Below are 27775 nucleotides of genomic sequence, written 5' to 3' on the forward strand. Positions count from 1 at the left end.
AGTCTTCATATTTATTCAATGTCTTCCGTGTTTAGAACTGTGCCAGGGACTGGGGATGCAGTCTTGAACAAGACAACCATAGTTTATTCCTTGTAGTACTTACAGTCAGTTCTTATGGAGGGAATAAGACAATGATCCAATAATTATTGTTTAGTCGCTAAGTTATGTCCGACTCTTTTGTGACCCCATGGCCTGTGGCCCGCCAGGCTCCTCTGTCCATGGGATTGCCCAGGAAAGAAGACTGGAGTGGGTTGCCATTTCCTTCTCTGGAGGATCTTCCCAGCCCAGGGACTGAACCTGCATCTCCTGCATTGGCAGGCGGATTCTGTACCACCGAGCCACCAAGGGAACCCGATTAAATAGTTACACAAATATTAACTGATATTGTTAAAGTTAGTGCCATGAAAAAGTACACGGTACTAAGAAAAGGGGCCATAGGACATTTGACCTGTTGGGCTAGAGAAAACAGCCAAGGAAGGCATCCTCTGAGGAAGTGGTACTTCAGCTGAAGTCTGAAAGAAAAGTTCATTAACGAGGTGAGGGAAAATCATTCCAAGCAGATTCAACAGTATTTTTGAAGACCCTGGCGCAGGAAATTATTTAAGGAAATGAAAGACTAGTTTACCAGTTTGTACAATGTAAGCGGTAATCACAATGTTGCCTGGTTATTGTGGGAATCAGGTAATACATGTGAAAGTATTTTATGTACAACAAGGACCTGTGTGTGCACACTCATATTACAAGAATCTACATGTTATGAACACAACTGAATTGGTAGGGGTTGCTGGGATGGTGGATAAGCTAGGACTTTGTCTTCCTCATCTAGTTCTTTCCAAAGTTAAAATGCACCTTCTATGGCAAGTGGGAAAATTCAAGTTTTGAGAATCTCAGCTTTGGATAAAGAATACGTGCCTCAAATAGTTGTAAAAAAATATTTAAACAGTTTGAAAAATAATGCCAGTAATTGCACTGTCTTATGTACACAGTATAGGATAGTGCTTAAGAGCACAAACTGTGGAACAAAAGTGCCTGAATTAAAATCTTGAGCAAATTGTTTATCTTTGCCTCTGTGTCTTTATCCATAAAATGGGTATAATAATAAGTACTTATCTCCTAGGGTTATTATGAGGCTCAAATGAGTTAATGTATACAATACAGTGCTTAGAACTGTCTCTGGCACATAGTTATTACCAGCTATTATAAGCTGTTGTTTCATTATTATTGTTAAAATTACCTTTTTAAAGGCTCGTTAATATCACCATGAAAAAGATGCAGTGGAAACTGTAGCTCAGAGAGGTTGATGTCCCCAGGTTCACACTGCTAGTAAGTGGGCAAACAGACATTTCAGTTCAAGACTTCATCCAAAGGTCAGATGTTTCCTGCTGCATTTTCTTCTGACTGTACGTTAATTTTGTTGTAGAATACTTGGGCTTGCAAGAGGGTTCCTTTCCTTGTCTTTACTTCTATGCTGAACTGAGTGCTGATATGAATATTCTTGAGGTAAAGAGTCCAAGGGGCTGCCTTTATTGAATTTCCACTTTGAAGTTTCCTGACTTCTGTGCAGTTTAAAATCCATGTCTTAAGCATTTCAGCAATGTGGTTTATTTATAGAGTCGTCTTCCGGTTCACGTGTACTGGGTCCGCTTTTGGGTATTGAGTTTTCTGTCAAAGGTTGTTTATTTCTAACCCATTTTGATTTCCTGTTGCTTTGTGGATTGGCATTATGACCTGCAACAGGAACACCAGGAAACCTGTCTTAAATGGAATAGCCAGATTGAGACCCTGTAGATCAAAAAAAAAGGCACCTTATTATACAGCCATATTTGGATATAAGTGTGGGTTAGGCATTGGCTGTATTAGGCAAAAACCTAGATATAGAAACCTCATTTAGAGGCAAAATGTGTAAACAGTGCTGCTGCTACAGAGCAAAGCTATTAGCTCCAGCCTCTTGGTCAATGACAGTCTCTTAGAGCCTGAGTTTCTACATCTATAAAGAGGAGATTATTATACTTTTCTTTGTGGCATTTTTGAGAGGATTAAATGAATATTAAGGGTAAAGCAAGAAGGTTGGGCCTGACCTCTGTTAATAGTAGCTATTGATAATGATTAAAAAGAGGAAACATTTTTTTATTTTTTTAATGTAGATCTGTTTTTACTGACATCATACACCGATCATTGAAATCTAGCATCTCTTGCTATTAAAAATTCCATCGGGGGAAATTATTTGCCTTTGTGCAACTCGTTTGCTTTTCTTAAGGAAGAAAAGTAATAATTATAGCAGGTGGCACATTCCCAGCACTGTACTCGGTTGTTACATTCACTACTTCATTTTATTTTAAAACAGGATTGTTTTTTTCTCACTTTACAAATGAGGGAAATGATGCCCAGAAAATGCAATGAATAGCTACAAGTTGAAATTCATATCCAGATATGGCTGACTCTTGGCTTCCTTGTACTTTAGTAATGACATGTAAGATTTCTTTGTTGTGTCTGACTCTGACATGGAAGTTTTTGAAAGGAAAGGCGATAGCTGTCAACAGATACCCGTTAGGGTGAACTCCTGTTGTCTGTTAGACACCGCGCCACGTGTTATACTTACATTAACTAATTTATTTTTCCCAACTCTAAGAAATAACTATAATTATCTCCATCTTATTACAGTTGAGGAAGTCAAGGTGCAGTGATGTTCAGAAGCATTTGGGTGTGGTGGAGATGGGCTTGGATTCTAGATCTTCTGTCTGCCAAGCCCATGCTCTCACTCAGACTGTAATGTGTGTGTGTATGTTAGTTGATCAGTTGTGTCTGAGCCTTTGCGACCGCATGGACCCAGCAGGTTTCTCTGTCCATAGAATTTCCCAGGCAAGAATACTGGAGTGAGTTGCCATTTCCTTCTCTAGGGGATCTTCCCGGACCAGGGATCAAAGTTGTGTCTCCTGCACTGGCAGGCGGATTCTTTACCACTGAGCCAACAGGGAAGTCCCACATTTGCCCGTAAGCTAGAACTGTTGTTCTATCCCAGGGGTAGCTGTAGGCTTTAACATCTTTCCACAGTCAAAAACCTCAGAAGGATCATATGTAACTTGTGTTAACACCGAGGAGGGTGGCATTTTCCAGAGCTTTAGTTCTATAACATGGAAGACCTCAAACCTCAGCCATGCTTCAGACTCACATTAAAGTGCATTCTAATTGGTAATCAGTGCATAAGGAACCAAAGAAAATTTTAATTAAATGCTGTTGTGTGAATTTTCCAGTCATTTTATGCCTGTTGAAATGATTTTATGTAAAATTCTCTTCCAGTACTCTGCTGTTACTCTTTATAGTGTAACTTTATCAAGATTTTGTGCTTTTTTTTTTTTTCCTGTAAGGGTTTAATTACCATCATTAAGGATTTAGGCTGCCATGCATTTACTTAACTCTCTTCCCTGTGTACTAATTGGCATTTGCTGTAGTGGAAAGAGCGTGGCGATTTGGCGTCCTACAGACTGTGAGCTAGATATTTGAATCTCTGTGAGCCTTAGTTTCTTTGTCCTATAAAATGGGGCTAATCATACATCCTTGTACAGCTGTTAGGAGGAGGGCTGGAGATAATGTATTTAAGTTATCTAGTACAGCGGTCCCCAGCCTTTATTGACACCAGGGACTGGTTTTGTGGAAGACAGTTTTCCCACTGACGGGAGCTGGGCAGGGGGTGGCGATGGTTTCAGGGTAATTCAAGCTTATTGCGTTGATCGTGCTCCTGTGAGAATCTAATGCTGCAGTTCATCGGACAGTAGGCGGAGCTCAGGCTGTAACGGGAGGGCTGGGGAGTGGCTGTAAATACAGATGAAGCTTCTGCTGGCTCACCTGGTGCCCACCTCCTGTCCTGCCACCAGTCCCTAACAGGCCACAAACTGGAACGGGTTGGGAACCCCTGACCTAGCACACAGGTCAAAATGGATTGTTGGGCTCTGCTGATAGGATTTGCTTGCTAACTGGTACAGATTATTTTCTGAAGTTGCACTAACAAGAGAGTCTATTTCACTTAGATCTCCTTTTTGTCTTGTTCTTTTTAGTGGATATTCACAAGGATTGTCTTCAGTTATGGCCTTGGGTTTAAGGTGCTTCCGCTTGGTCCACCCTGCATTTTGCAACTCCCTTGCAGCCTTGACCAGACCTGTTTCAGAAGTCACACTGCAGACAGTGAGAGGAAGACAGAATGACCATGGGCAATGCATGGCCTATGCCGCCGTACCAGTCCGTCATTTTGCTACCAAGAAAGCCAAAGGTAGAGACGTGACCTCCTCGCCCCTGTCTTGTATTTAGCCCTTGAATGATCAGAGCTGGAAGAGATCTCAGAGATGTTCTGAATTTCTCCCCGTGCCTCACGAAGAAGTGATGTCTCAGGTGGATCAGTTGATAGGCTTGAAAGGTCACAGGGACAGATATGGTATTAGAGCTGAGGGTCTGTTTTCTCACTTCCATGCTGCCTCATATGTTGCCACAGCTCAGAAAACGACTGTTTTGTTTTAGATTTAGAATTAGAGGTGTAAGTGCCAAGCAAACCAGAATACTTGGGACAGGGATCAATGTATTTTCTCCTTCCAGGAAGATCTGTGTTGGAAGTAAAATTAAAAGCAGAAGTTTGTGGGGTGAAGATGTATGAGAGCCGAGGATTTAGATGGATGATCTTAATGGCTTGTGTCATCCAAGAATGAGACTTTGATATAACTCAGATCTCAGCTTAAACGTCGCTTCCTCAGGAAAGCCTTCCCTGACCTCTTAGGCTGGGTCAGTTCCCTTGTTACATGCACTTGTGCACATTGTTATTTTATCTTTGATGTACTTAGCAAAGCACTCATTAATTAATTAATTGTAGGGTTGATTATTGTTTGTTATGTCTTCCATACTGGACCCTGTGAGGAAAAACTCCACCTCTGTCTTTTTTTTTTTTCCCAATCTGTGTCTTTTGTTTAGGAGCGAACAGGGCCTGACGCATAGTATATATGTTTTGTTGAAGGAATGAATGAGTGACAGAACATTGTCAAGCAGACCTGCTGTTAATACTTGCAGCCATGGGTCAGGGAGTTCACTCGCAAGGATGGTGCTTGAAATATGCTACTGAATGTTGTTTCCCCACTGCTTTTCTTTTATGGTTTTACACAGACCTTCTCCTTTCCTGTTAACAGGAAAATTAACAAGTTGCTGGAAAAGCATTAATGCATAGAAAACGTATATTCAGTTAATAGTGATAAAGGTAATAACTTTTTGATGTGTAGGTTGCTTTATAGATTTTTTTAAATTCACATACATTTAATCATTTAATTTGATCTTTATAAATTATCTGTTGAAGGAATTATAATTACCCAGTGAAGAAATTCTTCTCAACACCTAGTGAGCCACGCACGTGCCTCACCATTTTGCGAGTGAGGAAGCTGAGGTCCACGTGTAAGACCTTGGCCCATGATCATGTGCAGTTAGTGGCAGAGCTGGAATGCGGGGCCCTGTGCCCACAGCGCTGCAGTCGTCCAGTGCACCAGATGGTGGCTGCAGCACGTAAGCAGCGTCTTTTCATATTCAACTGCATATTCAGCTTTTATCTTCTTGGGTTGCCTCTTTAAAAAGTTGGTGGTTTGACTTTTTCCTTTAGATTTATTGGATTCTTTGTATATTAAGAATGCTGATCCTTTGTCAATATGTATATGTTATGGGTATCTACTTTGCCTTTTAACTTTATAATGTCTTTCATTGAACATTAGTTTTAATGCAGTCATATTGTTCAGTTCTTTCCTTTATCATTTGTGCTTTTTTGGCCTTATTTAAGATACCTTCATCTATCCAAAAGTCATAAATCTCTTCTTCTGTATTTTCTTCTAAATATTTTGAAGGTTTTTACTTTTCATATTTGGGTCTTTAATCCATAACGGAGTTTATTTTGGAATATGATATAAGATAGGGAATCTAATCTTATTTCTTTTGGAAGTGAGTAATAAGTGTGTCAGCCTCACTTATTTTTTCAAAAATAATACTATTTTTAAATCTATTTATTTTTGGCTGTGCTAGGTCCTCGTTACTCCGGTGGGTTTTCTCTAGCTGGCGGTGACTGGGGGCTCCTCTCTAGTTGCGGTGCACAGGCTTCTCACTGCAGAGGCTTCTCTTTTTGTGGAGCATGGGCTCAGTATTTGTTGCACCCAGGCTTAGTTGCCCCTCGGCATGTGGGATCTTCCTGAACCAGGGATCAGACCTGTGTCCCCTGCATTGACAGGTGGATTCTTCACCACTGTACCACCAAGGAAGTTAACCTCACTTAGGGAAAACTGTTCTTTACTCCCAGATCTGTAATGCTTCCTCTGTCATATATAATGTTTCTTCATATATATGATTTATTTCTGAGCTCTTGATGTGTTGAACTGCTCATCTGTCCCTGCACTAAGTTCCCTAATGCCTGAATCACTGTCATAAAGTCTTGAATCTGGTGGTATAGATCTTTCCCTTCAGAACACACTAGCTTTTTCTTCTTCTTCTTGGCCTGTTCTCTTCTCTCTGACATTTATAATCATATTGTCAGGTTTTCTCCATATAGATCTTACACAGTTCTTCAATTGGGTTTATTTCTAGAGTATCATCGTTTTTTGTCACTTGGTATATGATGTTTTTCAAAGTCAACTTTTGAGTTATATATACAGAAAAAGTGTGTACATAAATTGTAAGTGCTCAGGGAATTTTCACAAAGTGAACACAACCGTGTAACTATCACCCGGATTAAGATATAGACGTCGCTTGTACTCTGGAAGCTTTGCTCTTGTCCTTTTCGGGTCGCCCCCTTCAAAAGACAACCCCCTCTCTTGACTTTAACACTGCAGCTTTCGCTTTGCCCCTTTTGAACTCAGAATGGATTCTTTTCATGCCTGGCTTCTTTTGATAACAGCCTACACGTGAGATTCGTCCATGCTGGTGTCTGTAGTAGTTGTCGGTACATTTTCCTTTTTTTTTACAGTATCCCAGTGAATGTGTGTACCATGATTTATGTATGTTTTCTGTGGCCGATGGATATTTGAGTTGCTTCCAGTTTTGAGCTAAAATAAACAATGCTACTGTGAACATGCATTTTGGTGCCCATAAGTTTGCCTCTCTACTGGGTGTATACCAAGAGGAAGGATTCCTGAGCCTTGGGTCATGTGTATATAAATTTCAGTTCAGTTTCAGAATATATGGTTTCCCAGAGTGGTCATGTCAGGTTACTCTCCTCCCCAGGGTGCTTTAGTTTTCTATTCGCTAATTACCCGTTATCTACTTGTGAACACTTGGTATGGTCAGCCTTTTTAATTTTAGTCATTCTAATGAATGTACCGTTATATCTCATGGTTTTAATTTGTATTTCATTGATGAATAGTGATGGTGAGCACCTTTCATTTGTTTACTGGTTATTTGGATATCCTCTTTGTTTCCAATCTTTTGCCCATTAAAAAAAATTGACCTGATTTTTAAAAATTGACTTGTAAGAATTTTAAGGTATTCTAAAGACAAGACTTTTGCATATATATGTATTGCTGATAATGATGACCTTTTCATGGTTGTTTTTTTTTTTTGATGAACAGAAGTTCTTAATTTTAATGTAGTCCAGTTTGTCAGTCTTTTCCTTTTATTAATAGTGCTCTTTTTCTCCTATTGAAGAAATTTTCCCCTGCCTTAAGGTCAAAAATATGTTCTATATTATTTTTTGCAAGAGTCATTGCTTTAAGTTTATGTCTTTTAGAAATTATGTGTTCTGTTTGGTTGCTGGAGAATAGGAATACTTTTGATAATTATACATTGATTTTGTATATTGCAACTCTGCTGAACTCTTTTATTAGAACCGTTGTGTATTTTTTTGGATTTTCTATGTAGATAATTAAAATACCTATATTTAATGATAGTTTTGTTTTTCCCTCCCCAATCTATATATCACATACCTTTTATTTCTTTTCTCTCTTTCCTCCATCCGTCTTCCCTCCTTCTCTCCTTTCCTTCCAACTACATTGTCTAGGAATTCTAATATAATTCTAATAAAAGTGATTTTTTATTGGAGTATAATTGCTTTACGATATTATGATAGTTTCTGCTGTACAACAAAGTAATTCAGCTATATGCGAATAAAAGTGATTATTGATAGTAGTCATCCTTGTTTTAGTCCTGACTTTATAGTGAATACTTCTTATGTGTTAACATCAAGAATTATGTTTGCTTTATTTTTTGGTAGTCTCTCTTTTAAGCAAGTGTCTTCTGTCCCTGTTTTGCTAATAGTTTTTTTTTGAATGGGTATTAATTTTTTTATTGGTGCTCTTACTGCATTTATTGAGTGAGCATTTAAAAATTTTTTTCAGTCTATGAATGTGGTGGCTCAACATTAATAGCCTTTTCTGATATTAAACCACTTTTGCATTCTTGGTATAAGCCCTCTTATGTGTAATGCGCATATACTTTGCTTGCTCCATAATCTGTGTGTTGCTGGATTTGGTTTGCTAATATTAATTTAGGGCTTGTATGTGAATTAGTCTTAATACAACTTTCTGATACTGATGGGCGTAAGTTCCTTTATGGGTAATTTGTCTTTTCTCTTTGGCTGTTTTCACAGCCTCTTTGTCCTTGGTTTTCTGCATTCACAAAATGTCTAGGTATGAATTTGCTTTTACTATCCTGTTTGAAACTGTTTCTAAATCTGAAAATTCAGCTCTTTCATCAGTTCTGAAAATTCTAAGCCGTTAGCCTGTTAACTTCAGAGCTTTCAAGCAAGATGATGACACAAGCAAATAAATGTTAAAAAAAAAAAAATCACTCCGCTGCTTACTGGTTGGTTACTTTGGGCAAAACATTTCAATAGCTGTTCCTCAGATTCCTTATCTGTAAAATGGAAGCAATAATAATCTCTGTTCTTCCTATGTCAGAGAGCTGCTTTGAATTCTAATAGAAGAATGTACTTGAAATTGCATTGCAAATTGTAATATGGTGTACAGATAGCACAGGATCTAACTTATTGTAGATGTTTAATGAAATTTGTTGTGCATGATCTCAGTAAATGTTGAATATTTAATAAATAAACAAGTATAAGATAGTAGTATTTAAACGTTTTTATTTTTTTCTGTCCTCCCACACCCTACATAAAGGAATGCAAGAATATTTGTATTACTCAGGGGAGTGAGCTATGCATATATATATTATAGCTTATGAAACATCACTGTGATGGTTTAGATACAAACTAGAATTTTACTCAGTTCTCAGTATTGTTGGTTTTCTAAAATATAAGCCATTGTCACTGCCTCTGGTGGTGTTTCATGCTGCTAAACCACTGCTGTTCTTCCTGTCTGTACCAGCCGTCAGACACTTGGCATGGCCTTGTTTTAGGATTCATTTTGAAATGAATTAATATATTTTCTGTGCCTCTCGTTTTCTTAACTCATTGTTTATTGTCTCTATTTATGCTTTTTTTTTTTCCTTTTAAATTCATTGAATGTTGACTTTCTAGCCAAAGGGAAAGGACAGTCCCAAACCAGAATGAATCTTAACACTGCCTTGGTTGAGGATATCATCAACTTAGAAGAAGTGGATGAAGAAATGAAGTCTGTGATAGAGGCACTCAAGGATAATTTCAATAAGACTGTCAACATAAGGACTTCACCAGGTTAGTGAGTGAACCTGTGTTTTGGAGAGGGGCACGATGGCAAGAACATTGCTTTGGCAGACCTGGATTTTACGTACCAATTGGTGACCACTGGCAGTTACTTTACTTCTCTGGTGTTCAGTTTCCTTGTCTAATTCCCGCCTTCTAGCTTTGGGATGGGGATGAAAATAAGTGAGGTAACATGTGTAATGATTCTTGTAGAGTGCCCAGCATGTATTAACACTGCGTTTATCCATTTAGCAAATACTTGTCTGCTATGAACTAGTCATCGTGGTGGTTCACAGTAAACAAAAATAGGCATGATCTTTGCTCTCATGGAATCATACTGTCAGAAAATGGGACTTTCATTATTACTGTACTCTAAAAACTTATAGGTATTTAGTCTCATAGTAACTGAAATATTTGGTCTGATTTGTCAATTTTTTGTCCGAATTGGCCATTCTTATCCCTTACTGGGGACCTACTGTCTACAGACATGCCCACCTGAGGCATTTCTATACCCCTGGGCTTGACCAGGAAGATTCCGTTTGGGTTAATAACTTCCTGAAAATGGCTTTTCTAAGTGGGAAATGTCAGAACTGTCTAGGAGAACTGTTTGCAGATGTGATGGAAGAAGTGAGTTGTCAGCTAATGGTGCAGGCAGGCAGGAAAAATCCAATTGCTATTAAATTGGCCTTTTGGAAATTGTCATCATCCTAGAGTCAAGCCCGGGACCCCCTCGGAAAATATCTGTGGAGCTTGGGCTGCTCCCGCTCACATCTCGGTTGGGATAGTTCATAAGAAAGCTAGAAAATATTTCATGAACTTGTTCTTAAGAAAACCAAGTGAAAAATCTACAGCTCCATCTATAAACACCAGCAGAAACATCAGAGATGAGATCCAATGTGAAACCAGAAGACCATTCTATCATTTGTCAACCCTGGACTGGGGCATTTCTGCCTTTGCTGACAGTAGAGCATGCCATTCAATCTCTCCCAACTGTTTATTTTAAACTTGCTTATTATTTTAGGTATGAAGCTGATAAAGTGCTTTGTCTCCCCTGTGCTTTCTGGCCTGTTAACATTCTGCAGCCGAAACCAGAGAGCAGTTTGAGAGGAGCTCAGGGAGAAATGTGATACTTCAAATTGGCCAGCAAGCTCCACTCTTGTTGAACTTAAAAAGATGATGGGCCTGGAAAGAGGTTGGGAGTGTAATTTGTTAAATGTTAACCTCTGCAAAAATGAGGGGCAGGAATGAGGCTGAGGGAGATGCTCGCTGGGGACAGATTGAGGGAAAAGGATTTGATGCATTATGTCGATACGGATTTGGGGAATGGGAACCACCACAATTGCATGGTGAAAAACCCATGTTGGGACTTCTGTGGTGGAGGATCTTACGGCAAATCAGGAAGGCTGAATTAAGGTCCGTTTTCAAAAGGCCTCCCACTGGTATTTCCTCTTTGCTTCTTTCTCTTCAAGGTTATGTTTGTACAGCGTTCTGTGTAGAACTTGGGGCCCTGAAGAGACTGGGTGAAACAGGCTGAATTTAGCCAGGATTTCATTTTATTTTACTTTTTTTTTTTTTTACCAGATAATTCCATATCATCTTTCAGTACTATCTGAACCAGCAGATACTTTCCCACTTGTACCTCTGTCTGTCTACCAGAAATTCTGTCTCCAAGACTGAAGACAGAATTGATCGCTTTTAATAGTTGTCTAAAATACAGGTTTGTTTCTTCATTCTTGTCCTCTCATTCATTCATCCATTCATACATACATTTATTTATTCATCAGTGCACTATTAAGCACTTATTCTGTGCTGTTTAATAGGTGCTGTAGATTCAGAGAGAAAAGACATTGTCCCCACCTTCCAAGAGCCTAGATCCTAGTGTGTAGGGATAGACAAGTAAATCAAGGTGTGAAACCACATAGCAAAGCAGAGTGGTGAAGATCATGACTTTGGTGTTGATCAGGTCTAGGTTTGAATTCAGGCCCCATTAAGGGCTCTTGTGACCTTGGACAAGTTATTTTCTGTGCCCTAGTTTCCACATCTGTAAAATGGTGGAACTGTCTCACAGGTTTATTTGATCATAAAAACGAATAAATTATAGAAAGCATTTAGAACCATGTCTTGCCCTAGGAAGTGTTCAGTAAAGATGGGTCATCATTATTATAGATTTGTGTGTAGGATCCTGGAGCTCATAAAGGATTTGTAATACAACCTAAGAGGTCAGACAGGATTTCTGAGATTAGATGCAATCATAGCTGGTGTTCAAGAATGAGCAGAAGTTATCTGACCATAGAAGGGTGTCCTTAGTAGAAGGAAAAATATATACTGAGGATCCTAAGGCAAGACAGAATGGACTGTTATTAGAGAAACTGTAAGTAGGTTAGTTTGGTTAAAATATAGGGGAAAGTTGAGACATAATGATAATAGCGTGTATTGGGCCCTTGTATATGCGAGGACAGTATAAGGGCTTTCCATAAACTCTTTTAACTCTCATAACAACCCAATGAGATAAGTATGATTTTAATACCCTGTTTAGAAACCAGGAAACAGACGCCCAAAAGGTTGAGGAGACCTTGCCAAGGTCACACAGTTCAGGAAGTGGCAGGGTTGGTATTTGAACCAGGTCATTGGTCTTCAGAATCATGGACTTTTCCAGATTGAAGCCAGTGGCGTCAACAGCCTTCTAACTTGTGGTGGCATTGAATTGAGTTGAGGACTGTGCTTCAGATCAGATCTTTGGGTCATAGTGTGGAACTGCATTATCCTAACAATTTGCTAGGACAACTCCCAATTTGTTTAAAAGACTGACACCTCTACCACCACCACCACCACCACCACCACCACCACCACCACCACACACATACACGGTGTGTCAGAATGAGCCATTCTCGAGTGATTCTTAAAATGAATGGTAAAATGTTCTTCTAGTTCTCATTTCATAGGAAATCAGGGAGTTTGAGTAATGCCCCTTTTATTGTCTTGTAACAATATACTTGCCTTCTTGACAAGAAAATTTTGCCCAAGGTTTTCCCTAATTCAGATATGGACAAAGATCAGATCCAGGGCATCAGTGAAGTGGTAATAATTGGTGGGTTTTTTTGTTGTTGTTGTTCCTAAAGGGAGTCTAAGTGCCAAAATCAAGGTGGTACGAGGTAACAGTTCCAAACCTGGCTGTATGTCTGAATCATGTGGTCATCTTGAAAGAAAACAAGAGCCCCCAAAATCACAGGCTCCTGAGCCCCTACAGAATCAGGATCTCTGGGGAGTGGGACCCAGGAATCTAAATTTAAAAGCTCCCTGGGGATTTCTGAATGGTGCAACTCAAAGTTGAATTCCACAGATAAGGGAAAGAGACTTGATCAGAGTTGGAAGTAAGTACACCTGAGTTGGGGCTGGGCTCTTGCTGGGTTTTCCTTTTGTTAGCTCTGTGATTTGGCTCATTTTACCTCCCCAAGTTTCTTTCTCTGGTGTAAAGTGGATATAGTGATACAATGTTACAGACTAGTTGTGAAAAGGGCTAGTAAGAGGTACCTATTTTTATGTTTTTTTTGTGTATGTGTCTATTGTATATTTGCTTATTTATATTGAGTTGTAATCTATATGTTAATCCTGTAAAGTATTTTTTAATTGAGTTGGAAACCAAGGTACTGAGAAGGTGACTGACTTGCCTGAGGTTTCATGTTAGTAAATGCTGACATAGTGGGAAGGGTGACCAACACTTTCCAGTTTCAGCTCTCAAAGTCTTGTGTCACAGGAAACCATGCAGGACCAGGCAAGTCAGGATCGTTGGCCACTCTAGTGCTGGTGAGGAATTTCAACCTAGTTTTGTCAACATTTCAAAGCTCTTTCCATCACATGACACCACTGCTTCTATAAAAGTCTGGAGTCCGAGAAAACGAAGTCTGTCACTGTTTCCAGTGTTTCCCCATCTAGTAAAGTAATGCTCAAAATTCTCCAAGCCAGGCTTCAGCAATATGTGAACCGTGAACTTCCTGATGTTCAAGCTGGTTTTTGAAAAGGCAGAGGAACCAGAGATCAAATTGCCAACATCTGCTGGATCATGGAAAAAGCAAGAGAGTTCCAGAAAAACATCTATTTCTACTTTATTGACTATGCCAAAGCCTTTGACTGTGTGGATCACAATAAACTGTGGAAAATTCTGAAAGAGATGGGAATACCAGACCACCTGATCTGCCTCTTGAGAAATTTGTATGCAGGTCAGGAAGCAACAGTTAGAATTGGACATGGAACAACAGACTGGTTCCAAATAGGAAAAGGAGTACGTCAAGGCTGTATCTTGTCACCCTGTTTATTTAACTTATATGCAGAGTACATCATGAGAAACGCTGTACTGGAAGAAACACAAGCTGGAATCAAGATTGCTGGGAGAAATATCAATAACCTCAGATATGCAGATGACACCACCCTTATGGCAGAAAGTGAAGAGGAACTCAAAAGCCTCTTGATGAAGGTGAAAGTAGAGAGTGAAAAAGTTGGCTTAAAGCTCAACATTCAGAAAACGAAGATCATGGCATCTGGTCCCATCACTTCATGGGAAATAGATGGAGAAACAGTGGAAACAGTGTCAGACTTTATTTTTTGGGCTCCAAAATCACTGCAGATGGTGACTGCAGCCATGAAATTAAAAGACGGTTACGCCGTGGAAGAAAAGTTATGACCAACCTAGATAGCATATTGAAAAGCAGAGACATTACTTTGCCAACAAAGGTCCGTCTAATCAAGGCTATGGTTTTTCCTGTGGTCATGTATGGATGTGAGAGTTGGACTGTGAAGAAGGCTGAGCACCGAAGAATTGATGCTTTTGAACTGTGGTGTTGGAGAAGACTCTTGAGAGTCCCTTGGACTGCAAGGAGATCCAACCAGTCCATTCTGAAGGAGCTCAGCCCTGGGATTTCTTTGGAAGGAATGATGCTAAAGCTGAAACTCCAGTACTTTGGCCACCTCATGGGAAGAGTTGACTCGTTGGAAAAGACTCTGATGCTGGGAGGGATTGGGGGCAGGAGGAGAAGGGGACGACAGAGGAGGAGATGGCTGCATGGCATCACTGACTCAATGGACGTGAGTCTGAGTGAACTCCGGGAGTTGGTGATGGACAGGGAGGCCTGGTGTGCTGCGATTCATGGGGTCGCAAAGAGTTGGACATGACTGAGCGACTGATCTGATCTGATCTGATGGGACCAGATGCCATGATCTTCATTTTTTGAACGTTGAGTTTTAAGCCAGCTTTTCCACTCTCCTCTTTCACCTTCATCAAGAGGCTCTTTAGTTCCTCTTCACTTTCTGCCATAAGGGTGGTGTCATCTGCATATCTAAGGTTATCGATATTTCTCTAAACATTAGTTGAATCTGAATTGATAGAGACTTAGATGTGAGGTTACTAAAAGTCCTTCTGAATTCTAAAACGCTTTCTTTAAACTTCCTTTTAGGAGCCCTTGACAATATCACTGTGGTGACTGCTGATGGGAAGCTTCCTCTCAACCAGATCAGCCAGATCTCCATGAAGTCGCCACAGCTGATACTGGTGAATATGGCCAGCTTCCCAGAGGTAAGGTGGCCTTGCTCAAGGGCTCCCTCTCCATGGTCTCCCTTGTAATGCAGGAGACTACAGCAAGTCAGGAGGAAGTATTCCCTTCACTTTGGGGTGAAACAAGAGACAAGGCATAACAAAGGGAATTTAAGGATAAGAAAAGCTCTCTTTCTGTTTCTAAATTCCTTTTCTATTTTACTCAAACACTATAGAGCCCAGGCGAGTAATTTGGATACTGACACAGGTCCCATCTAAGACAAACAGTAGTGGCAGTGGGGTAATTGCAGGCAGGGGTAAACTGTAGAGCGTGCGCCCTGTCTGAAGGGAGCAGCCTTTGCCCAGTTGCTGCTGATCCTTCCCAGGCAGAAATGTGTACCTGGTAATCAGATACTACCAGATACTAAGATTTTTATTTACAGAAGAAGCCAATAGCTGCAGTTTCTATCTTTGCTAAATGTTGCTAACTAATTCCCTTTTTCAGTGTGTTCTAAGTCTATGACAAAATATATTGATGGGCCATGTTTGACCCATGGGCCACCAGTTTATGACTTTTGCATTATTTGGAGTAGTGCTGTGCTGTGCTGTGCTTAGTCACTCAGTTGTGTCTGACTCTTTGTGACCCCATGGACAGTAGCCCACCAGGCTCCTCTGTCCACGGGGATTCTCCAGGCAAGAATACTGGAGTGGGTTGCCATGCCCTCCTCCAGCGGATCTTCCCAACCCAGGTGGGTTCTTTACCGTTTGAGCCACCAGGGTAGCCCTTTTTGGAGCAGACCTTCCAGGAATTCACATTCCTTTGGGACTTGACTGACCATTGCAGAATATTGCCCAGAGCACAGTGCTTCCAGGGCTGGAAGGTGGGTTGCATTAGATCATTGCAACCTGGAGGCTGTGATTTTAAGTCTGGTTGAGGAAGATAAATAGGCTGTTCCTTCCTGGTCCAGTAAGAAGTGACCTGGATTGGGACTCCTTGAGGACCTGGAATGTGGTCCCACCTCTTGCCAGCTGGCTATGTAGGTTGCATCATTCTATGGGTCTCCATTTCCTCATCTGTTCACCTGAGGTGAAGGAATCTGAAGTCTCTATTCCACTGGTCTCTTTCAGTAATTCTAGCCCAAAGACAGAGACCAAAGTTGAACCTGCTGGATTTGACAAAACTGGGTTAGAGATAAGAGTAAGCCCTTGCTACAAACAAACTTTCACATCAGGGGGCTCTTGCAGCCAATGTGCCCATATTTGGGGGGGTATTACTCTCTCCTCCCCTGTTGTGTTCTCCATACTTCAGCCAGAGTGAACTTGTAAAGATATTAATATCTATTGGATTATGCCATTCCCGGGCATTGAGTTCATCAGCGGCTTCAAGTAATCTCTAAGAAGATGACTGTGGCCTAGACGGCTTTGTGTGAAACAGCCCCTGCCTGTCCCTGCAGATGCCCCGGTCTTGTGCACTGCCACCCTTGCACACTGCTCTGCCCACGAGCCTTTCAGTTCCTCAAACCCTTAATATCCTCAGGGCCTTTGCATATGCTGTTTCCTTTGCTAGGATCACCCTTGTCTGGCCGATTACTATCCATATTTTGGACTACAGCTTTCATATTGCTTTCTCAGGGAAGTCTTTCCTAGTCTACACAAAATCTCAATTATTCCTCTATATTAACCACTTTTATACAGCACAGTTCTTTTTCTTCATTGTACTTATTAACAGTTATGCCCTTATCTACATCTTAGTTTTCTATCTCCCTTTCCCTAGATCATAAGCTTGGAATGTAGGAATCGTATCCAACTTGCTCATTCTGTCCAGCACCAAACACCATGCCTGACACATGGACGCACCCAGTACATTTCCCTCAAGTGGGTGAATACTTGTCATTAGGTTGATGGAAGGGAGGCACTCATTCGTGGTGTTCCTGAGGAGCAGAGAAATGGACAGAAAGGGAACTCTTAGCTCTTTCCCCTTCTGGCCCCTCTGAACCACTGAGGCCTCTCTGCCTTGTTCATCTGATCCCACAGGCACCGCGGGCCAATTTAGGGAACAGCCTCCTAATTACACAGCTTGAAGACCTCATCAGGCAGATTGCTTTTCAGAGCCAGCCACTTCTGTTATTAAATAGCAAAAGGCATTCACAGAAGAAGCACCTGATTGGCCACCAGAGTGTCTTAGGAGGCAGGAGGAGGTACTAACAGCTTAATTTTTTCTTAGGAAATGGGAATATATCTTCATTTTCCAAGCAAGGCATCTTTGCCATTTCTCCAAGTTGAAATTCTGTGAGTTTTGAAAAAAAAAACACAACACATCTACAGTTAACCTTAGTAGAGAGGCTCCTTACAAGGACAGAGCGAGGAAGTGTGAGTTACATTGTCTTTTGAATTCCTTTATCTCATCTGGTGTATATATTAAACAAATAGCTCTAACTAAACATTTCCTTCCTCTGGTTTAGAAGCTGTCCACGGAGTGCCCAGGTTTATAGCTTCAAAATGCTGAGCTAATCCTCTCTGTGTTTATATACTTCCTTTCTGTTTCACAAGCGGCTGGCTTTCTTTTCAAATCTGAGCATTTCTGTGTCATGCCATAGAGACATGATGCAGATTTACATGCATAATGTTTTTAAATGCATTGAGGACAGAAAACTGCATTGCATTTGTTTAGCATGTGTCCTGCTTGATAAATGATACACACAAGTTACTACCTTCCATAAACTTGCCTGCAGCTAGAGTTAATGATGGGAAAGAAGGCAGTTTGGGAAAAAAAAAAACAGACCACAGCATGATTTGAACAAGGCAAATGAGAAAAAAAATTCTGCAGGCTCCTTTATTGCTCTTGTGGAAGGAAGAAAGGTGGGTTGAGTGTCTACAGGGCTGCTGGGCATTGCTTTCTCGTGTTCTGTTTCATGTGATCAGCACAGCTACTCTTTAAAGTTAGACTTAAGTCCGTTTTCTGGAGGAGGAAACTGAGGCTCAGAAAAGTAGAATTCTTCCACAGATTCATGCTGTGGCGGTAGAGCCAGGACTTGAGCTTAGGTCTGTCTGTTTGACTCTAAATCCTGTGCTTCCTTCACCATCTGTTCCTTAATTCCACAAGTATTTTTGTTGAGTCTCTGCAAATCAGCTGTTGACTTGAACCCAGATTGTCAAGGACTTGTTCACCTGTCTACAAAAATTTCATCGTCTTTTGTCCTGTAGCATACACACGCACATAGATGTGAGTATAGACGTGAATGAATTGGATTTATTAGTTTAAGAATCCCTGGAGGAGGAAAGGCAACCCACTCCAGTATTCTTGCCTGAAAAATCCCATGGACAGAGGAGCATGGCAGGCTATAATCCCTGGGGTCCCAGAGAGTCAAACACTACTGAGCGAGCATGCACGCACGCAGTGATAGCAGACGTTGCTAATTGATCACAGCACTCGGTCCTGCCTAACACCACATGGGATCTGTGATCTTTCTCCACACAGTACTCCAAGCAGCCACAACCAGTGGGTCATTGTTGCCATCGGAGGGCGTCTGTTTGCACTGGGGCGCTGGCGGGCATCTCTTCAGTGAGGGGTAAAGGCTAAGAGATGGAAATGGGATAGAAATGCATGCCTTTTTGTCGGAACCATGAGTAGGTCAGAAGTCATGTTGGGAAAATGACTATAATTCCCTGAATTTCTGTATTCTGTATCAAACTAAAATGTACATGTTTAAAGTGTTTCAGAAGAACTACCTCTTTCAGTAGGTTTTTTTTGCAAATGAAACCACTCTTGGTTCATATTTTTTCTGCATGCGAAAGGACACAGAACAGGTATAAAATGATAACAAAATAAGGCTTTTGGGAGGGGTATAAACATGAAGAGTTTTTCTAACAGGTTTGAGCCAGTGCTTTAATATACATATTAATCTACTTATTCAGCAAGCTTCTACTGAGCACTCACTGCATCCTTGGCACTGAGCCTTGGACAGGGAAGGTGTAAATATTGAGCTGTATCTCCTGCCCAGCTTGGAAGCAGCGGTGGGTGCTCCCATGCTTGCCTAGGAAGGCTGTGTGACAACACTTGGGCCAAACTGTGAAGGGAAAGTGGAGGTGGTGGTGGTGGGCTGGTCCAGACAACTTACCAGTCTTTCCTTCAATGAAAAGCTTCAAAAAAATATTAGACTTGAAATCAGGTCAGTTCTTCAAAGTGGTGATTCTCCCTTTTTAAAAAAAAAATTTTTTTTAATTAATTAGTCCATTTATTTATATTTTGGCCACACTGAGAGGCATGTGGGATCTTAGTTCCCCCGACCAGGGATAGAACCTGCGCCTCCTGCATTGGAAGTGTGGAGTCCTAACTTCTGGACTGTCAGGGAAGCCCTTCCCTTTATGTTTAACTTTAGAAATCTGTGTTTCATTTTATTAAAGAAGTTGGTAGTTCTCTTGTAGAGGAAAATTTCATTTCTTTATCCAGCTCTTTTATTTACCTTGGCCATACGTTTTATACACCAGACCTAGTTCCAAATTCTTTTTGGCTATTAAAAAAAAAGAATCAAATTCCCTGTGCCACAGTTACTGAACACATTGAGCTAGTGGATCTGGGAGGTCATAGAGACTAAGTAACGTCACTGGATGGAGAGTTGAGGAGCTGAGCCTCCTCTTAACACTGCCAGTAACCAGAAGCGTGATGGGCGAGGTCTTCACTCCGTTGCTCTTGGCTTTCAGGGACTGTGTCTCTGTGTAGGGGTGTGACCTTTACCAGCAGGTCCCTGCACACATAAGGAAGGGACTGGACTGTCTGAGATCCCTTCCAGCTCCATAGTCTGTGGTCAGAGGTACATTTTGAGAATTTATCATTTTAAGCAGTGGCTGCACAGTTAAATTCTGTAGCCCAAGGGCATGATTTGTCTTCTTGTGGAATGCTGGTTTGTCTTTTTGACCTAACGATAACATCTTATGTCCCTGTAGAATTTAGGTCATCTTACCATGAAATGGATGAGCTTTTTAGGCACGCCCTTGAAACAAAACCCAACCTGGAAAAATAAAATAGGTGTGCAACAAACCCCATTTATTTAAACCGGAAAGTCTAGGGAGGAACTCGAGGCTGGGAGTTGGCTCCGTTGAATCCAAGCGACGTGGATTGGCTCTGGTCAAACCTAAAATTCTTTTGAAAATCAGGGGCCTTGTTTTCATGAATGGCACATTGTCACACCAATGAAATTCTCTCTTCCACACTCCCTCCTCTTATGCGGTAGGATTGCAAACCAGGTGTGGTTATAATGTTGCTTGAAGTTGAGATAAGGCAGTTTGGGAGAGAGCAAGGCTGTGTCAGAAGAGACCCAGATGGACCTTAGGACAGCGGTGCATCAGAGAACAATACTCCGAGATCTGTAAGAAACCATAATGGAAAAAAATGTGAGAAAGAATATGTATAACGTAATCGTGTTGCTGTACAGCAGAAATTAACATTGTAAAAGAGCTATAGTTTGATGAAATAAATTTTTTTTAAACAAAGAGGGACTTTGATGACAGTCCCGTGGTTAAGACTTTGCACTTCCGCTGCAGGGGCCATGGGTTTGATCCCTGTTCAGGAGAACTAAGATCTGACATCGCATGCCTCATGGTACAGCCACAAAAAAGAGAAAAAAATAAAGACAGCAGTGCATCAGCTAGGTGATGACATCAGCTTATCATTCTCCGGGGGTTTGTGCATTCTTACCTTTATTGAATGTGTTTATATAATAGCACCCCTTGCCTGGGTGTTACAGGCACCCAGACACAGAGGAAGATGCATGGCTCATGTTACCTCATTTAATCCTCTCTGAGGTACAGTACTGCAGGGTCTCAGATTACTACATGGAGCCTCAGAGAGGTCAAGCTTATTGCCCAGGGTCACATGGTTAGCAGAGTGGGGATTTGAACTGAGATCTTCCATGCTTCCTTTCTTGGCACACACACCAGCAGAGATTCATCGCTCATGCCAAAACACAAGTGAGGTTGGTGTGAGCATAGATGTGAGTGAGTTAAATTTATTTACTCATTCCACTCGGCACTGGTATATTTTGAGTGTAAAATGTCAACTGGAATTTTTAATGTATAAAATCTTTCAGCTGTCTTTACACCAATCTTTGCACAGACCAGCCCCCCTCCCTTGAGGATTTATTGTGGTTTTGATCTGCGTTGCCTCAAACCATTGAAATCTTTTCAAAGAAGCAGAGCTGTTTTCTTTTTATTTTTTCCTCTATGCTTTTTTTCCCTCCCGCAATACACTGGTACCAGGAGTGGACATAGTTTGCTATTCAGCTTGATCAAAGCACTCTACACCAATGTAACTTCCTGATCTTACTGGTAACAGAACTAAATGTTTCCATGTTCTGCCAAGATGGGTTGCCAGTTATCGACAGAGGGCTTGCATCTGGTAATAATTATTTACTAATTCTGTTTACCTTTTGATCTGGTTTTCAGTGTACAGCTGCAGCTATCAAGGCTATAAGAGAAAGTGGAATGAATCTGAACCCAGAAGTGGAGGGGACGCTAATTCGGGTACCCATTCCCAAGTAAGTCTGGCTGACACTCACATATTTTGATGTAATGGGGCAGCTATCTTTGGAAGGAAACCAACACTCCATGATACTGTCAGTCTGATGGTGTACTTTACCTGTGTCTCTCATCCTGGCCGGCTCCAGCAGCTTTTGAGATCCAGTTTATTGATTCAGATGCAGCAGTAAAACTGACAAAGTTCTTGTCCTCATGTATTTTATAGTCCTATTGGGAAGATAAGACTCATAAATAAAGTCATTCCAGATAATGAAATGCTGTGAGAAAAGAAAGGACAGTGTGTTCCAATAGAGGGTGACTTGCTGAGAGTGATGGTGGCAGGGACAGCTTCACAAGGAGGTCACATTTCTGCCGACAGTTGAATGATGAGGACAAGGCAGCCTAGGGGAAGAGCTTTCCAGGCAGAGGGAACAGACAGCCCAAAGGCCCTGAATCTGAAAAGACCTCGACACTTGTAATCTCTAACACAAATTTCTGCAAGAGTCATTTTTCCATTAGTCCTCACTTGTTGAAGAAGTTTAGGTATAAGAAAGAACAGAATATTGTTAATTATGTAAATATATAGAACTTAAGAGTTTCAAAGGCATAAACTGTGTGTTTATTTTTAAATTAAGAAAGAAAAGAAATAATAAGACCTTGGCATATTTGATGAAGAGAAAGCCATTGTGTCTCAGTGGTGGTGTGGGGTTGGATCGGTGAGAGGCCCATGCTCTCGGCATTACAGGCCCTGGTGAGTAGTGTGGGCTGTGCTGTCACTGTAGTGGGAAGCCACTGGAGGCCCTTCAGCAGAGGCGTGATCTGAGGTTGACTTTTTAGGAGCTCTCTGGCTGCTGATTAACAGATGAAATGTAGGGGGACAGAGTGGACCCGAGAGCATCGTTGGGAGGCCACTGCAGTAGTCTAATGCCAGGACTTGGTGTGTGCTAAGTCGCTTCAGTCGTGTCCGACTCTGCGACCCTATGGACTGTAGCCCACCAGGCTCCTCTGTGCATGGGATTCTTGAGACAAGAATACTGGAGTGGGTTGCCATGCCCTCCTCCAGGGGATCTTCCTCACACAGGGACTGAACCCACTTCTCTTACACCTCTGCTCTGGCAGGTGGGTTGTTTACCACTAGCACTACTTGGAAGCCCAGCAAGCCCCAAGTAAGTGTTGAATTCATTCAGTCACTCAACAAATATTTTTATTAAGCCCTAACTACCTGCCAGGCCCTTTCCTGTTTGTTGAGATAGAACAGTAAATAGCACCAACAAGAAAAAGTCCCCATCCTCCTGGGGCTTATTTTATAGTCAAGTAGGCACAGTAAAGAAACCCATAGCTCAGATGGTAAAGAATCTGCCTACAATGCAGGAGACCTGGGTTTGACCAGTGACAGATTTTATTTTCTTGGGCTCCAGAATCACTGTGGATGGTTACTGAAGTCATGATTTTAAAAGACACATGCTCCTTGGAAGGAAAGCTATGGCAAACCTGAACAATGTATTAAAAAGCAGAGACATCACTTTGCCAACAAAGACCTGTATAGTCAAAACTATAGTTTTTCCAGTAGTCCTCTACGGATATGAGAATTGGACCATAAAGATGGCTGAGCGTCATAGAATGGATGCTTTTGAATTGTGGTGCTGGAGAAGACTCTTGGGAGTCCATTGGACTGCAAGGAAATCCATCCAGTCAATCCTAAAGAAAATCAACCCTGAATATTCATTGGAAGGATTGATGCTGAAGCTGAAGCTCCAATACTTTGGCCCCCCAATGGGAAGAGCGAACTCAATGGAAAAGATTTCCTGATGCTGGGAAAGACTGAGGGCAGGAGGAGCAAGGGGCATCAGAGGATGAGATGGTTGGATAGCATCACTGATTCAGTGGAGATGAGTTTGAACAAACTCCAGGAGATGGTGAAGGACAGGGAAGCCTAGTGCGTTGCAGTCTATGGGGTCACAAAGTCTGACACAACTTGGTGTCTGAACAACAACAGGCACAGTAAACAAACAAATACATGATGTCAGGGGATGGTAAGGACTATGAAGGAAAGTAAGCAGGCACCACTTCAAGGGAAACAGATGGGGAAACAGTTGAAACAGTGTCAGACTTTATTTTTGGGGGCTCCAAAATCACTGCAGATGGTGACTGCAGCCATGAAATTAAAAGACGCTTACTCCTCGGAAGAAGAGTTATGACCAACCTAGATAGCATATTGAAAAGCAGAGACATTACTTTGCCAACAAAGGTCCGTCTTGTCAGGGCTATGGTTTTTCCAGTGGTCACGTATGGATGTGAGAGTTGGACTGTGAAGAAAGCTGAGCGCCGAAGAATTGATGCTTTTGAACTGTGGTGTTGGAGAAGACTCTTGAGAGTCCCTTGGACTGTAAGGAGATCCAACCAGTCCATTCTGAAGGAGATCAGCCTTGGGTGTTCTTTGGAAGGAATAATGCTAAAGCTGAAACTCCAGTACTTTAGCCACCTCATGCGAAGAGTTGACTCGTTGGAAAAGACTCTGATGCTGGGAGGGATTAGGGGCAAGAGGAGAAGGGGATGACAGAGGATGAGATGGCTGGATGGCATCACTGACTCAATGGACGTGAGTCTGAGTGAACTCCAGGAGTTGGTATTGGACAGGGAGGCCTGGTGTGCTGTGATTCATGGGGTCGCAAAGAGTCGGACACAACTGAGCGACTGATCTGAACTGGACTGAAGGGGCAGTGAGTGTTAGGGGTTTTATTTGTAGGTAGGAAGGTTCAAAAAGGAAGTGACATCAGAGCAGGGACCTAAGTGAAAGGAATGAATGAAGCTTCCCAATAACTAGAAGGGAAGTGGAAAGTGAACTTGTCATCATGTGCCACACATCATTCTGTATTCCTTTACATAGATCACTGCATTTGTCACACAACTTCTGTAAAATAGATTTTTTCCCCCAGGTGTGGAAATTCAGGCTCAGAGAATGTGTGTGTCTTTGAGGTCACACAGCTTATGCTGAAGCTCAGGTTTAGTTGATTCTGGAGCCTCAGGATATACCCATGCTAGCAACAAGAATTAATACCAACACCGAAGAGTCCAAGAACTTCCCTGCAGACCTTTTTCTTCTGCTTTTTGGCCAGAAAATGGCCTCTGTAAGTCAGAAATAACACTCTGCTTTGAAATCATATGAATTGGGAGCTATATAAGAAGCAAATAGACCTGAGTTCAAGTCCAGTACTTGTTTTCTTGGTTAGTTCGTTGATTCGCTTAGCAAATTTTCTACAAATGTGTTACGTGCCAGCCTCTGTGCTGGGTGTTCTGGTTGCATGTGGATCTAATGTTGGCCTTTGTGTAACTCAGGGCTGTGTGGGCCCCTTGTTTATATTACTGGCAGATTACTTGTGGAGTTTACTATTACCTACAGTTTATAGATGAAAAAAATTAAAATTCACAGAAATTAAGGGACTTGCTCAATATCACATGGCCAGAATTTGAATTCTGAGTTTTTCTGTTACCATATTTCAGGCTCTTTCTTCTGCGCTCAATGTATAGGTGGGTAATTCTGGAAAGTGCTAGGTGTACTCACGTCCATCAGAAGCATGACTCGCAAGTGGGATGGATATAGTCAGCAGCTTAATTTTTTTGTTCTTGCTGCTATGTCTGTGAAATCTTGGCAAAGCCTCTTACCCGCCCTCCACACCCCCGCCCCGAGCCTCAGGTTCTTCATGCACAAGATGAAGGCATTGTTCTCAGTGGTCTGCCAGGTCCCTTTTGGAGCTCCAGAATGCTGTGATGCTGTGAAGTGATGCCCCTAAATGCTCGTTGCTGACTTGGATTCTTATAGAGTGGCCCAATTGTGGATCATTTGTTTCTTTCAAAGAACTCGCTGACATCATGTGCTCCTCTGCAGCCCCGCTCGAGTTAATGGCTGCAAGTTTTGAAAGATCAGTGAGTTTAACTTGAATTTCCAAAGACATGGGGATCTGTTACATTATATTTTGCATTATTTTATGTTGGTTAATGGGTGTAATCCAAGAGAAAGTTGACGGACCAAATCCGTCTGCTCCTGCAAACCTCATTTTTTATATACTTTCTTCCCTTTGACAAGGTGGTAAGGTCATGGGGCCCCTTACTGCATTATACGTTTGGTAGTTTTCCAGATAAAAAATGAATGATCTGTTCTTTATTATGGAGGTTGTGTCATGTGAGAGGATAAAGGCTGATTTAGATGTAAAGAGGACCAAGGTTTTTGTTTGGTTTTGGCAGTGACTTCCATATGACTCTGGGCATGTCACCCTAGCAGATTGTAGCCTTCTAGTTCCTCATTTGTAAAATAAATGATATAATACACAATGATAGCTAGATCTTTGGTGAAATTAGTAGAGAAAATAAATTAAGTAGTGTGATCTCCTTAGAGGAAAAGAAGCTATATAAATATAAGATACTAATAATATTTCAATAGACATACAATTTTCCTTACATACATAATTTTACTTCAGGAGAAAAGGAAGGAGTGAGGAAGGGAACAAGTATGCTGAGTACCTACTATGTGCCAGGAACTGTTGGGTGCTTGAGATACACAAAAGAAGTGCAGAAGTCTAATAGTTAAATTTGCACCTTGGTAACACGAAAGCCTGGAATGGAGTTCTGATTCTTCTACTTTTTAGCTTTGTGACAGTATCAGCTGTCTCTACCTCTCTGAATCTCAGAGAGCTCGTCTGTAATGTATTTATAGGGCTTGCCTTTTATAGTTATTGGGAGATTTCAGTGAGATAATGTACGCAAGGCTTTTGAAGTTTATTAAGCACTAAGTTAATGCTGACAAAGGTTCCTTCATTCCTTTTCATAAGTAGACAGGTGCATCCCTCCCTTTAAAGGATGGGGAACCTGAGATACCCAGAGGTGAGGCATTGGCTCCAGGTCACACAGCAAACCTGCGAGGAGGAAAATAGCACACTAAAGCTTATTTTAGGAGTCTGGGAGGTGGGAGGTAATCAAATGCATAAATTCCCAGGATTGGTTTCTGATGATAACATTTCAAGTTTAAGTCTTTAAAAATGTAGCTTCCCAGTTGATTATGATTCTTCCCCTAATGACAGTCTACCGGTTTGCTTTCCTGCCTTCAGTCTGGATGCCCAGAGCTAAGTTTTATTTTCAGTTGCAACGGATCTCAGCTGGTACCTCACCCTCTATACACTCCTCTGATTCTCATATTCTTATTTAAATGAGTCTTCTGAGTACATGACTCTTCCTACAATCTGCCTCTGATCCTTTTGGAAAGAAGGCAGAATATAAACCCTAAAGCAATAACAGGTCAGACTTGGAGCCTGGGTGGTTCCTATCACCAGGCTTTCTTTTCATAGCCTCTGCAAATCCAGCTGCATGACTGAGAGCAAGTTCTCCTGGCTGTCTTCAGTAAGATGACCTTGGGCCTCCCCAGCTCTGGGTTACATCCGCCCCCACTGACAATGTGTATGGGTTTTGTTTTCTTCTCTGGCTGGTCTTCTCCCATTTAGAGAAGTCAATCAACTGGATGGGTTCTTTGAACATTCCTGTTAATCAAGATTCGTTGAAATAGTTTCTTCTCTTTTTGTTATTTATGTCATCAGGTTCTGGGTCCTGTTTATTAACCACCTGCACTACAGGTTTAATGCCTGGAGATACTGTGCTGAATGCCCGAGGGTTTCTCCCTGCATTCTCATAATACCACTCTGAGGTCAGGAGATGGTTCCTATGCCCACTTGCCTGATAGGAGACCTGAAACTCCCAGGAATCAGTGTCCACTGTCATAGGGCTGCCTAGGGGCAGAAGCAGGATGGAACGCAAGACTGACATACTGCCTTTTCCCCTGTTCTTGCCTCCTGGTAGCAGCTTGTTTTGGTATGTCAATTCTTCATTCCTTAATCAGGGACCCTGAAAAGTTTTGAGCAGGAGTTTGTTTTGGTCGGGCCCCCAGCCCATTCACATCTTCTTTATGCCCCCAAACAAACAAACACTCTCTTACTGGTTGTTTTACCAAATATTGATGAGAAAACCACACAAAGTAGAAGGACGCTGTTTTGTTTTGAGAGCACTGAGTTCATCTTTGACTTTAAATAAAACTGTTAGGAATCATGGATTCACCGAAGAGATTAAAGTAC

General features: G+C 41.5%; 1 protein-coding gene across 2 annotated transcripts in view; it reads left to right on the forward strand.

Moving 5' to 3' along the window:
- The window catches only part of MRRF (mitochondrial ribosome recycling factor), a 65285-nt gene that overhangs the window by 1694 nt on the left and 35816 nt on the right, over window positions 1-27775 (forward strand). For both annotated transcript variants that reach the window (XM_070799206.1, XM_019970769.2), the window contains exons 2-5: window positions 4053-4264; window positions 9479-9634; window positions 15070-15188; window positions 21588-21679. In XM_070799206.1, coding sequence (XP_070655307.1) covers window positions 4053-4264; window positions 9479-9634; window positions 15070-15188; window positions 21588-21679 — 579 coding nt within the window. The remainder of the gene's footprint in view (window positions 1-4052; window positions 4265-9478; window positions 9635-15069; window positions 15189-21587; window positions 21680-27775) is intronic.

Source organism: Bos indicus, chromosome 11, assembly GCF_029378745.1.
Source record: "Bos indicus isolate NIAB-ARS_2022 breed Sahiwal x Tharparkar chromosome 11, NIAB-ARS_B.indTharparkar_mat_pri_1.0, whole genome shotgun sequence".
Taxonomy (NCBI): domain Eukaryota; kingdom Metazoa; phylum Chordata; class Mammalia; order Artiodactyla; family Bovidae; genus Bos; species Bos indicus.